The 13,412-nt window shown below is 38.4% G+C and overlaps 1 protein-coding gene across 1 annotated transcript; it reads left to right on the plus strand.

The window, feature by feature from the left end:
* Positions 1-8,991: 8,991 nt before the first annotated feature.
* Positions 8,992-13,004, plus strand: LOC120132641 (hydroxyproline O-galactosyltransferase HPGT3-like). The gene is made up of 11 exons (XM_039149367.1): positions 8,992-9,335; positions 9,797-9,860; positions 10,031-10,080; positions 10,196-10,281; positions 10,444-10,501; positions 10,647-10,719; positions 10,959-11,082; positions 11,197-11,284; positions 12,092-12,142; positions 12,360-12,431; positions 12,788-13,004. Exons 3-11 carry the CDS (start codon positions 10,064-10,066, stop codon positions 12,987-12,989), a joined length of 771 nt encoding a protein of 256 aa, XP_039005298.1. The 5' UTR covers positions 8,992-9,335; positions 9,797-9,860; positions 10,031-10,063; the 3' UTR covers positions 12,990-13,004.
* The last annotated feature ends 408 nt before the right edge of the window (positions 13,005-13,412 follow it).

Genomic DNA, 13,412 nt, shown 5'->3' on the forward strand with positions numbered 1-13,412 from the left:
TCGAGCGGCTTCCCCCAGTGCAATTTCAGGGGGTTCCGACAGGTTGAAGCAAGTAGATTAAATGCTCTGATCCGTAAGGTGAGTATTGAGGAGGTGTGCCAAACGGTCTTCATGATGGAGCCTTTTAAGGCTCCGGGAATAGACGGATATCAGGCGGTGTTTTTACAAAAAAAAAATTAGAGCGTTTAGGCAGAAAGCTTGCTGCAATTCGTGACTGGTTTATGGAGAAGGATATCTTCCATGAATGGGCAAACAAGACTTTGTTGGTGGTGATTACTAAGGTTGAGGTACCGGAAAGAATTTCTCAGTTCCAGCCTATAAGTTTATGCACGGTACCATATAAAATAATAACCAAGTTATTGGTTAATCGCCTAAAGCAGTTTCTTCCGGACTGGGTGGCTCCTAATCAATCAAGCTTTGTACCGGGGAGGAACATAACTGATAACATAATTCTTGCTCAAAAAGTGATTCACTCGATGAATATCAAGTTCAGATTGAAGGCTTGGATGGCTATCAAAGTGGACTTGGAGAAAGCTTATGATCGACTGGAATGAGACTTCATCGAGGAAACTTTAGTTGAAGTAGGGCTTCCGAACAGGTTTATCAGATGGATTATGAAGTGTGTTACTACAGTTTCTACACAGGTGTTATGGAATGGCAGTGTATCGGAAAGTTTTAATCCTACGAGGGGAATCCGTCAGGGTGATCCACTATCACCTTACTTATTTGTCCTATGTATGGAACGTCTCTCCCATGCAATAAATAATCGTGTTGAAGGAGCCTGGAAGCATATTCATTTATTTCGCAATGGCCCTCGGATATCGTATTTGTTTTTTGTTGACGATTTGATTCTTTCTCAGAAGCCTCCCTTGATCAAGCTACAGTTATAGGGGGAGCTATGGAACTTTTCTGCGCAAGCTCCGACCATCGAGTAAGTGAAGAGAAAACTAAGGTATTCTTCTCTAAAAATTGTGATAGAAATTTGAAGAACTTGATTTGGGAGTTCCTTTGTTACATAGCAGTGACTAAGGCCACTTTTAGTTACCTCGTGGAAAAAGTAAAACAAAGACTATCCGGGTGGGCAGCAAAAACTTTATCGCTAACAGGGCGAATTACTCTTGCTAAAGTTGTTCTTCAGACGATTCCTTCATATGCTATGCAGGTGACCTGGCTTCCAAAAGAGGCGTGTGATACTATAGAGAAAATGATAAGAAGATTTGTGTGGAATGCTAAGGATTGAATAGCTTGGCATTGGTTCGATGGGATATGATTAAACTTCCGGTACAAAATGGTGGATTGGGCATGAAGAACCTAGATAGGCAAAATAAGGCGTTTCTAATGAAAATTGGTATGCAATTGATTGAAGGAGCGGACAAGCTGTGGGTTCGAGTGCTCAAAAGTAAATATCGTTGGAATGATCGGATACCTGATTCTATAACTAGACAAAGATGCTCAAGGTTATGGAAAGGATTGACTTGTATGTGGGATGATTTAAGGAAGAGTATCTTTTGGAATGTTCAGAATGAAGCGATTAAAGATTTTCGGTATGATAATTGGATTGATAACACTGAAACATTTATAGCATTTTATCAAAATGGTGAGCCTCCTCCACCGAGACCAGTAAATGTGATGGTTACGCCTTCAGGTCAATGGGATTGGAATTCTTTAAGAACAGTGTTACCTGTTCGAATTTGCGATTGTATCGCTGCTATTTGCCCGCCCGAACAATCTTTTGGTGATGACGCTCCTAGGAGGAGATGGGAACACATCCACACTTTCTCAACTCGATCAACATACAAGGCGTTGACACCTCCTGAGAGTAGTGTCAGTACAAATCGATGGCAGTTTGTGTGGAAATTAAATGGTCCACAACAGCTTCGAGTTTTCTTGTGGGTGGCTTTACGTGGGGGGTTGCTCGCTAATGAGGAAAGTTATCGAAGAGAACTGGTAAACTCGACAGTGTGTGGTTTATGTCATCGAGAGGAGGAGGATATGAATTATGTATTACGTCGTTGTCCTTTTGCATTTGAAATCTGGCGCAAGGTGATTAAATCGGAAAAACTACGGTATTTTATGGAGATGCCTTGTGAGGAATGGCTTTCAATGAATGCTCAAGGTCAAGGGGATTTTTCTGTAAATATTAGGTATTGCAGTGATGCAAACCAGAAAATACAAACTGGAACTGAAGAACTTGTTTATTAAGCAATGTTATTCTTATTATGATTTACACCTTAGCTACACTTAATACTTATAGCTCATTTGTAACTAACTTGAAACAACCTAACAGTTTGAAAACTGATTCTTAACTTCCTTTACACACAGCCCAACTTCCTCAGCTAACTGCTTCCATGCATATACGCATATCACACACACGGCACCTTATGCACACACATGCCACGCACACTATACCTTGACATTCTCTCCACTTCTTCTTCCTTCCTTCTCCTAACAAACATCACCCTTAGTTTTTTGGGAAACTGCTCAAACGCTGGCTTAGTGAGTGGCTTGGTTAGACCATCAACCACCTGATACTCGGCAGGAACATAGTAACTCTAAGTTGCCCAGCAGCAATCTTCTCACACACAAAGTGAACATCTAGTTCAACATGCTTGGATCGAGCATGACAAAAGATTTACACTCAAATCAACCGCACTCGTGTTATCACACCAAATAACGGGTACATCCGATGCCGAGAAGCCAAGATCACGGAGCAGTGCAGTCTTCTGCTTCCTGGAGCTCCACACAACCAAGCTCCCTCCAAGAAAGACACAGTAACCGGTCATGGACTTACGATCACGGACATCGCCAGCCCAATCCACATGTAAGAACCCTTTAACACATAGCCAAGCATCATGATTTGAGAACATCAAGCCATAATCTAGCGTGCCTGTCAAATATCGCAAGATTCACTTGACTAGCACAAGGTGAACATCTCGAGGGAACTGCATGAACTGCGCCACCTTATTAACTGCGAACGCTATATCCGGTCGAGTATGGCACACATATAATAGGGCTCCTACAATGCTTCGATACTCTCGAGCATTAGACAGTGGCTTACCCTCTTGATCAGCAACCTTCGCAGCAATCATCGGAGTACACACAACAGTTGCTTTGCTCATGTCAGTTTTTTTTAACAACTCGCAAATGTAAGCTCGCTGGTTTAGCATCAAGCCAGCTCCTAAGTTCTTGACTTCTATGCCCAAGAAATATGACAATTCACCAAGGTCTTTAAGTGAAAACCGATTGCTAAGCATACATACACAAGGGCATAGGTACAACAATCATTCTGAAGTCTAACAAATAATGACACATCCGCCTTTGACTCCACAAAACCTAGGTCCAAAAATATCGACTTCAGCTTTTCATTCCAGTTTCGAGGCGCTTGGCGAAGACCATAGAGTGCCTTCTGCAACTTACACTCCAATGGCGTACCATCTACAACATACTATTCGAACCCTGGAAGCTGCTGCATATACACCTCTTCATTCAAAAACGCATTATTAACAACAACTTGCCTTAACATCCAGCCTTTTGCAACTGCCAAGGCAAGAAGTACATACACAGTTGAGAATTTCACCACTGGGCTGAAGGTATTTTTGAAATCGAGTCCAGGCACTTGTGTAAAACCTCTCGCAACCAACCAAGCCTTGTGCCTATGCACAGACCCGTCAGGGTTCTTTTTGAGTTTAAATAACCACTTGCACCCTACCACATTTCGATCAGCAGGTAGAGAAACAAGAGTCCACGTATTATTCTAAAGCAACGCTGAATACTCAACATTCACTGCAGCAGTCCACGGTTCTGATTGAAGAGCTTCTTCAATAGTGGATGGAACATTATCATCAAAAAAGTAGTATAAATATTCGGCTTAAAAACCCCACACTTACTTCGTGTTAACATTGGGTGACTATTACCAGCTGCAGATTCTGTTCTGACAACAGGCAACGATTGAACCTCTTGAGCAATTTCAGGTACTAATTGATCAGCACCAGGATCTACAGACATATCAGTTGACTCACTAGCCATGTCTGACCGCATGACACTATCATCAGATGCACCTGTAGGCAGTGCAGCAACATTTGCACGTGAACATTCTCAATGCCCAGCTTGGTAGTGTCCATAACTATATCAAGTTATCGGCTAAACGGTGTCCCAATTGATGACTGAACAGCAGGCGTGGTAGTAGCAAATGGAAAGTGCCACTCATCAAAGCGCACGTGACGAGAGACTATGACCCGTTTATCAGGTGTTAAGCAAAGAAATCCTCGGTGCTGAGGACTTACGCCCAGAAACATGTACGGCTGTGATCAAAAATCCAACTTATGACTATTGAAAGGACGCAGGTGAGGAAAACAGCCACAGTCAAACACCTTGAGTGAGTTGTAATTGGGCAGTTTACTAAACATGCATTCAAATGGAGACCTGCCAGCTAAAACTTTTGAAGGCAATCGATTAATCAAATGTACCGCTATCATCATCGCATATGGCCAGTAGCTAACTGGTTTAGAAGCCTGTGCAAGAAGCACCAAGGCAAGTTTAACTATATGTCTGTGCTTACGCTCTACCATACCGTTTTGTTCTGACGTGTGTGGGCAAGTAACATGATATACAACTCCAGCTTCAGTAAGTACCCGAGACAACCTTCAATACTCACCACCCCAATCGCTTTGAACAGCCAAAATTTTCACCCCAAACTGCGTTAGCACTACCTGCTGGAAGAGTTGAAATGCATGAATAGCTTGAGACTTATCCTTGAGAAGGTATAACCATGTATGTCGAGTACAAGCATCGACAAAACTAACATAGTACCTATGACCATTCGAAGCAACAGGGGATGGTCCCCATAAATCAATAAACATGAGCTGAAAAGGTGAGTAATACGTAGTGGACGAATTAGAGAATGGAAGCTTATGGATCTTTCCCATATGGCAAGCAACACAAATTCCATTAACATCTTGTTCAAGATTTACATCAATCATCTTCCATACCTGCTCAAGGGTCCTATGTGCAGGATGCCCAAGGCGTCTATGCCACAATTCATACAACTTTTGCATAGCAACAACATTATTTGCTTCAAAAGAAGCTTGTGTATTATTAATGCAATCAACTCGAAATGTATAGAGTCCATCCTTTTCCTGTCCTTGCAGCAGCACCTCACCAGTATCTTCATCACGAACACAGCAAGACGAGGCATGAAACTCGAAATATACCCGGTTGTCCCTAGCAAGCTTATAGACCGAGAGAAGATTTTTAGTAATCTTAGGAACAAGCAGCAGCTCATTCAACATCAAAGCTCGAGAAGATAAACCAAAAACAGTGTTACCGATGGCTCAAATAGAAAGCGAACCTCTATTACCAACAACAAGCTTACCTGGCCCGAAGAAACCCTTCTGATTAAGCACCTTGGTCGAATCTGAGGTGACATGGTGTGAGGCCCCAGAGTCGACTACCCAGTGGTCCCTTGTGCTGGAGGCTATATGACAATGCGGTTGCGAGGAATAACAAACCTGAGCTTCTACACGAGCCTTTGTACAACATGTACATTCTTCCACACTACCTGAAGCAGAATCCAGACTGGAGTAGTGAACTATCCCTGAGTCACCACGCGACATGGTACGATCAGACGACCTACCAGTGAACGTTTGATCATACATGTACCAGCAGTCAACAACCACGTGTCCATTCTTCCCACATAATTAACACTGAACGCGAGGTCGACCATGGCCACGACCTCCAAATCTACCCCCAGCACCAGGCCTTGACCATCCAGATGATCGAGCATGCACGCTATGACCAGCAAATTTCAAGGCAGAATTGGACTGAGCTACATGAGCACTCATTGGAAGGGAATCTTCTTGGGCATCAAAACCGGCCAGCTGAGTTTCTGCATCGATAAGCATCGAGCAGATCTTGTCCAGTGACAAGGAATCTTTCATGGTGGTTATGAAAGCAATGTATGGCTGATACTCACGGGGAAGACCCTTTAATATGCTTGCTACATATTCAGCCCTGTGGAATTGGACTATCACAGGAAACCAACGAATCACATACTTCTTTGATACGGGTTAGATACACACGCATACTATTGGTTCCTTTCTTGATAGACTGAAGCTTGTAGTGGAGACTAATGACTGCTGTGGTGGATCGAATGGCAAATAACTGCAACATCGTGCTCCAGACCGCCGTTGTCGTCTCCGCTCCAACAAATTGGGACAGCAAGTGAGGGCTGATCATGGATAGCAGCCAAGACGCGAGCGCACTGTCTTGCACCACATACTCCTCGTGCAGTTCATTCGGCACTAAATCACCACGCTCATCGACCACCGTGGCAGGAAAAGGACAAGCAGCTCCGATTAGTAGTCGTTCTAAGCGATGACTTCAAACAGTTAACAAGATTTGTTGCTTCCAAAGTAAAAAGTTGGATTCATCAAGAATGATATTATCTTTTTTTATTTGTGAAGGATTTACCAGCAATGAACTCCATGGATCACTTGAAGCGCAGACAGTGAGGAAGAAACCTCAGGAACTATCGGCGAATGATACCATATTAGGTATTGTAGTGATGCAAACCAGAAAATACAAACTGGAACTAAAGAACTTGTTTATTAAGCAATGTTATTCTTATTATGATTTACACCTTAGCTACACTTAATATTTATAGCTCATTTGTAACTAACTTGAAACAACCTAACAGCTTGAAAACTGATTCTTAACTACCTTTACACACAGCCCAACTTCTTCAGCTAACTGCTTCCATGCATATACGCATATCACACACACGGCACCTTATGCACACACATGCCACGCACACTATACCTTGACAGTAAATAACCTTAATTCATACTTGCTGTTTTTTATTTTATGCTGGAAGATATGGAAGTGTCGTTATTATGTTCTATTTCAGCATGATTATGTAGAGCGGGGTGATTTTTTAACTCACTGCTTGCGGTTAAGGAATGATTTCCTAGAGGCTGAGGTGCGTCGAAATGGTAACGGTATTTCACAATAAGAGGAACCTTGCTGGAAGAAGCCTGAACTAGGCTGGGTGAAAGCAAATGCAGACGATGCAATGGGAGGTTCGTTGGAAATGGTTGTAGCGGGAGGGGTGATCCGGGATTCTGATGGAAATTAGATTCGAGGTTTCTCACGAAGCATTGGCGTATGTACTGCTTTGAGTGCCGGACAATGGGTTATCCATGACACCTTGTTACTCGCATGGAATATGGGGTTTCGGAAGGTAGAAGTTGAAAATGACTGTAGGTTGCTGATGAAACTCTCAATGTTGCATCACATGAAGGAGAAAATTGTGCAATTGTTATGAGAATCAGGGGTTTATTGCTTCGAGAGTGGAAAACGAGGGTGCAGTTTACACGTAGTGAGGTTAATATGGTTACAGACATACTTGCTGCTACGGCTAGAGGAAGAAGCATTGTAACGTTTATTCACTTGGAGCCTCCTCGTAAGGTGGAGGAGATAGTTTTGAGGGAGGTGAATCCCGTAGCTCAGTCTTGTTTATTTCAGTATTATCGAAAAAAAATTCAAATTTGAATTTTTAATCTTCAACACTTATATCAAAAAATTTAGAGTAACAATTCAAAAAAAAAAAAAGTAATTGCAATACAAGCAATGGTTCAAATTCTTAATTAGTTTCAAAATTTTAAGACATCCTAATTAAAATTTTAAAACATCATTATTATATCGATCAAATTCTTCCATTAAAGTGGTTGTTATTAATTTAATATGACGTGAAACATATTTAAAATATGTAGATCAGATTGTAAATATACGTATTTATTTCATAAACACTTTGAATATGACATATTATAATCTTAAAATATATTTATATTGCATACTTTTTGAAACACTTTCTCCAAATTATTTATATATATATTAATTCTTTTATACAAGGGCCTGACCTCAGTGGTTAAGATACTTGTTAGTATCCCTTGAGATCTCGAGTTCGAACATCACATAGAAGGATGGGTATGGGTCGTGTTCGGGTCGAGTTTAGGTCAACTCGACCCGACCCGAAAATATATAGCCTCCACCCGAAATCTGACCCGACCTGAGTTTAAGGGTGACTTCATCTAACCCAAATCCGACCCAACCCGACCCGAAATATATATATTATGTTTATTCAATAAAAATATAGATCTAATTTGATAAAAATAATTTATAAGGGTTATTATAGTAATTTCCCTAAATATATAAGGTAAATTTAAATTATTTTTGGGATCGGATATTTTTCACCCTAGACCGGAACCCAACCTAATCCAAACTCGTTTTTTTTAAAATTTGACCCGATCGGGTCGGGTTGGGTTCGGGTCCTGTGCCCATCCTTGATCACATATGCAGATGTATGAACCTTTGTTTTTAAGGGATTGAAAGTTTTTTTAACATATACTACATTATATTTACCCTAGATTTATAAAAAAAAAAAAACTTTTTATCCATTTTTAAAAAAATATATATTACCAAATTCAAAAATAATATTTAAAGTCTTTTAACTTAATCCTTCTATTATTATCTACATAAGTATAACCTCAGAATGTTATATCATTTAAATAATTTATGGACCAAAATAAAATTCAAATACTAAACTTTAAAAAAAATTATCAAGTTTAAAACTAAATTTTATTTTATTATTTTCTTAAAAATTCACATTTTTTACCTATAATTGATATATTTCAGAATATTTTTATATATGTTTAATGAATCAAATTTTAAGGATATGTACTCCAATCATAATAAATATATATTTTCTAGAATATTTACAAGTAAATAAGAATATTTTACTATTTTTATTTATCGTGTTTATTAATGAAAAAAATTCCCTGCGAAGCGGGATATCGTACTTGCGTACAATAATTATCCAAATTCCTTTGACCTGATCTGATCTATAGGGCTTGTCCAAGCTAGGCGTAGGCCGAATCTAAGTGGGCTTGGCGCGTAAGACGATTCGTCAATTACCGCTCTCCTTAGGTCTCTCTCTCTCGCTCTCTTTTGCTCCCCTTAAGTTTCATTTCAAATTTTCCTCTCTTTCTTCTCTCTCTGATTCTTCGTAATTTCTTCATTGATTTGAATCCCTACACTCATTTCTCATTCTCAAATTTCTCGCTTCGTTCATTTTAATCACTCGAATTATAAAATAGATATTAGAGATCGCGATTAATTCTCCACTTTGGTTCTGTATCTGCGTTAAGAGTTTGAAATGGAGGGATTACCTACGACAACGAAAGGAGAGAGACGATGGAGATCGAAGAATATACAGACATCCAGTCCTTCTTTGCTGATGGCTTTTCTCTCTTGCGTCGCTTGGCTTTACGTCGCTGCCGGTTCGTTATTTCTCTGTCTTCAATTTTGCTTCTCAATATTTAATTCCACTGCTCCAGTCGGTAGATATCTTTTTCTCATTTTGGATTGTATTTAGGGGAAAAAAATTAGGTTCATAGAATCTAAAGTTATACTCATTTAAATCAGCCTAACATTTTTGTTAGATTGCTTTTTACTCAATTTCCGTTGTTTACAAACTTATTAATCTGAAATTTTCTTTTTCCCCCCCAAAAAATTTGGTTGTGTTTTTACCTTCGTCTTTGTTTTTCAGTTGCCAGTTCCACTACGCCAGTTTCATTGGATTTGTTTATTCATTTGGATTGCATTTAGAAAAAAGAAAAAGATAGTAGAATCTAAATTTATATTCAGTAAAATCAGCCTAGCATTTTTTTTTGGAAAAATATTTCCGTAGCTAATAATTACTTATTTATTATTTATTTTGCAAAAATTTGATGAAAATTAGGTTGTGACAAGATGCAGAGAACAGAAAATTGATTTCTGATATTCTTAAGAAGAACCTTGAACAGGTTAGGACTCAGAAGCCAAACAAAATTTCCTGGTTGTAGGCTTGTAGCTTATTTTCTCGGTTAATATTTGTTTTGTAAAATAGAATGTGCCTAGTATTCTATTATTGCAACTTTGAAACAACTGTAATTTAAGATCTTAATAATTAATGTGTCTATTTAACTATTTGCAGAGACCAAAGGTTCTTACAGTTGAAGATAAGCTGATGGTCCTAGGATGCAAGTAGGTTCCTCAATTATCATTCTTAGTGCACCTGTCGCGCAATTTTATGGTATAATACAACTGTATCTTTTTTTCCCTTTTTTGCATCTTGCTTAATAATGGACTTGAACTATAGGGATCTAGATAAGAGGACTGCAGAAGCAGAGATGGATTTGACCTTAGCTAAGAGTCAAGGGTACCTCAAGAACCAGTTGCGAACAAGTGAGTCTTTTTCAAAAAAAAAAAAAAAAGCTTGCAGTTATTGGAGTTTATACAAGATTTGCAGTTTATGTCTGATATTACTTAGACTACTAATATGCTGTTGCATGTTAGAACATATACATTGCTAAAAAATCACATCTTAACCACATTTGGATTTGACAGGTGATGCATTAAAAAAACTGGAGGAAAGGGTAGTGGTACGATTTGTGATTGGTCGGAGGTATATCATAATCTTCTGCCTTCATTTCATTCTCATGTTTTTTATATGAATTATTTATCTTATTTGCCCGGTTTCATTCACTGATATTGAAAAACGATGCAATTGTTGGGATAAAACATTGGATTAACTACTTTGGAATTGGTAGAAATAATCGAGGTGATAGCTTGGATCGCAATATCAATGAGGAAAATCATAAGACAAAGGATTTCTTGATACTTGTAAGTGATTGAATTTGAATATGATTGCAAATTTTATAATTGGCTTTTTCTTTGAAGGCCTAGATATCCTGCTTCCTGCATGGATGCTAAATCTTTTGTCTGTGTTGATAGCTATCTTTCTCACAATATCTCCGTAATCGGATGCAAAACTTTGGGTTTTATATAATTTCCCTGTTCCTCTTGAAAACTGATTAGCTTAAATGTAGATTATGATCATGCTTACCTCGTTGAATTATCAGGAGGGTCATGAGGAGGCTCAAGAGGAACTTCCTAAGAAAGTAAAATCCTTCTTCAGTACTGCAGTTCAAAATTGGGATGCCGAGTTTTATGTAAAAGTTGACGATAAAATTGGCATTGACCTTGGTGTGATTTCTAGCTTTTTATTTGTATAGAATATCACAACTTTATGTCTCTTGGCTATGTATGTTTATTCACTGGAACTCTGATATATCATCTACCCTTTTTTCTACTTGATAGAGGGATTGATTGGACTTCTTGAACACCGACGCCGTCAAGACAGTGCTTATATTGGATGCATGAAGTCGGGAGAGGTGTTTTCTGAAGTGTATGTATCTTTGATATGTAGTTTGTTATTGTCTGTTTTATCAAGATGGATCTTAATATACACCCATAGCGTCCTTTATGTGTTTCCCAGTACCTTCAATTGCTTTTAACATGTTCAATCTTTTCAAGAACAGATCCCCATTATAGATGCTAGAAAATAATAACTATACTCCAATTAAATATATCGATAATGCGTCTATGAGAACATCAAATTCTACTATGTGCCTTTTTTCCCGGTCACAGCTGTTACTTTGTTGATTGTGTTACAGATTTGCTACTGATTCTTAGGCTAATTCCTTGGCTAACTTATATTGTATTAAATATAATATATTATGTTACCTATTTTAGCTATATTAGTTGTGTATATATAGCCCTCTCTACTGATGAATAAAAGATAAGAGAAATTCATTCTTTACTGTTTCTACATGGTATCTGAGCTAATTTATGATAATATCTATTATCCAACTTGAGGGGGAGTGTTACAGATTTGCTACTAATTCTTAGGCTAATTCCTAGGCTAACTTATATTGTATTAAATGTAATACATTTTGTTACCTAGTTTAGCTATATTAGTTGTGTGTATATAGCCCTCTCTACTGATGAATAAAAGATAAGAGATTCATTTTTTTCTGTTTCTACAAATTGCAGCATGTCTGGACAATTTTGTTATACTTCTTTCAATGTTTGGTTATGTTTACTTTTCCCTAACTAGATATGAGAAGGTAGTCATTATTTTAAATGGTACGTTAAACTTGAGTTGTTTACATCTCAGTTCAGCTTTTGAGTACTTAAATTTTGTTGATTTCAGGGGAAAGGATTGGTATGAACCTGATTGGTGGAAATTTGGGGATCAGAAATCATAAGTTATCTAGTTTGTGGATGATTGCACAACCATATTTGTACTTCTATGTGTTTCTCATAAGTGTTAAACGCACAATCACTTAACATTCATTTAATTTGCATTTTTTGGGCAACTGTGCATGTGTCTGTTTGAGTGTCATCTTGTAGAAAGGAGGTCCCATCCTCTTTAATAGTTGCCAGTTATATGAGAATTTGATTAGCATTCTTCTGTTCAGGTATTTCCGACATGCCTCTGGTTCCCTTTTTATACTCTCCAAAAACCTTGTTCGGTATATCGATATAAACAGGTTAGTTGTTATTTGTTTATGTATAATTTTGAAAGAACGATATACACGCACTACTATGAGGTTCTGAAACTGAAGAAGGGCTAAGGTTTGACACCAGTGATTAAAGCAGTTTGTGTGCTTTAAGAGGATCTAGTCATGTTAGAGTATGGCAGTCCATGTGCAGAGTTTGCATTTGTCTGGAACTGAATGGTAGATGAGCGAATGCATATCTGCTTTATGTGTCAATCCCGAACCACTTTCACTACATGCAAAGTTGAACCTTGTCAGAGATTCATTTTGAAAAGTTTGTGCCGTGAACTATTCCTTGGTTCCATTTAATGCGATTTGAATTTTACTTCAGCTTATAATAAATGCAGTGAATCTTTGATGACTTATGCTTTTGATGATACATCTGTGGGATCTTGGATGATGGGCGTCCAAGCAACTTATATAGATGATAATCGTCTTTGCTGCGGTAGCATTAAACAAGGTGAACTTGCCTCTGTGATATACTCTTGTTTAAATGTTTTACAGATCCCATATATAGTATTATATACACGTGTGTTTGTGTGCGTGTGATCTTTTTTGTTTGATCGACGATTGCAATTTCAGAAAAATGAAGACAAAACACACAGCTTTAATCATCAGAATAACCATGTCGTTACCCTTTGTTCTCTAGTTTGCTATTAGAGGCCTGCATTTCTCCCTTCGATTTTTGTGAAGGGTAATGTAAACACCCGTTTTTGTCCGGGTCTAAAAAAAATATTATTAATTATATTATTATTATTATTTTAATTTACATTTTACATATTTTTTGCAAGCCTAAACCTGAGCCCAATCACAAGCCTCACCCAAAGCCCAACTACAAGTTTAGGCCCAGCACCCAATAACCCACCAGGAGCCCAGAAAAGCAAGCCCACTTAGCAACCCAATCCCACAGAGCAGACCTGAGGCCCGAGATTCGACCCGCTCTAAGCCCAACACCCAAACCCGTTAGGGTTT

This window comes from Hibiscus syriacus, unplaced genomic scaffold, assembly GCF_006381635.1.
Source record: "Hibiscus syriacus cultivar Baekdansim isolate YM2019G1 unplaced genomic scaffold, ASM638163v2 tig00001728_pilon, whole genome shotgun sequence".
In the NCBI taxonomy this organism is placed as follows: Eukaryota; Viridiplantae; Streptophyta; class Magnoliopsida; order Malvales; family Malvaceae; genus Hibiscus; species Hibiscus syriacus.

Coding starts and splice junctions, on each gene's coding strand:
- LOC120132641 (XM_039149367.1), top strand. Junction 12,143..12,359: donor AAATTTGGGGATCAGAAATC/ATAAGTTATCTA, acceptor TCTTCTGTTCAG/GTATTTCCGACATGCCTCTG. Junction 12,432..12,787: donor CGGTATATCGATATAAACAG/GTTAGTTGTTAT, acceptor TAATAAATGCAG/TGAATCTTTGATGACTTATG.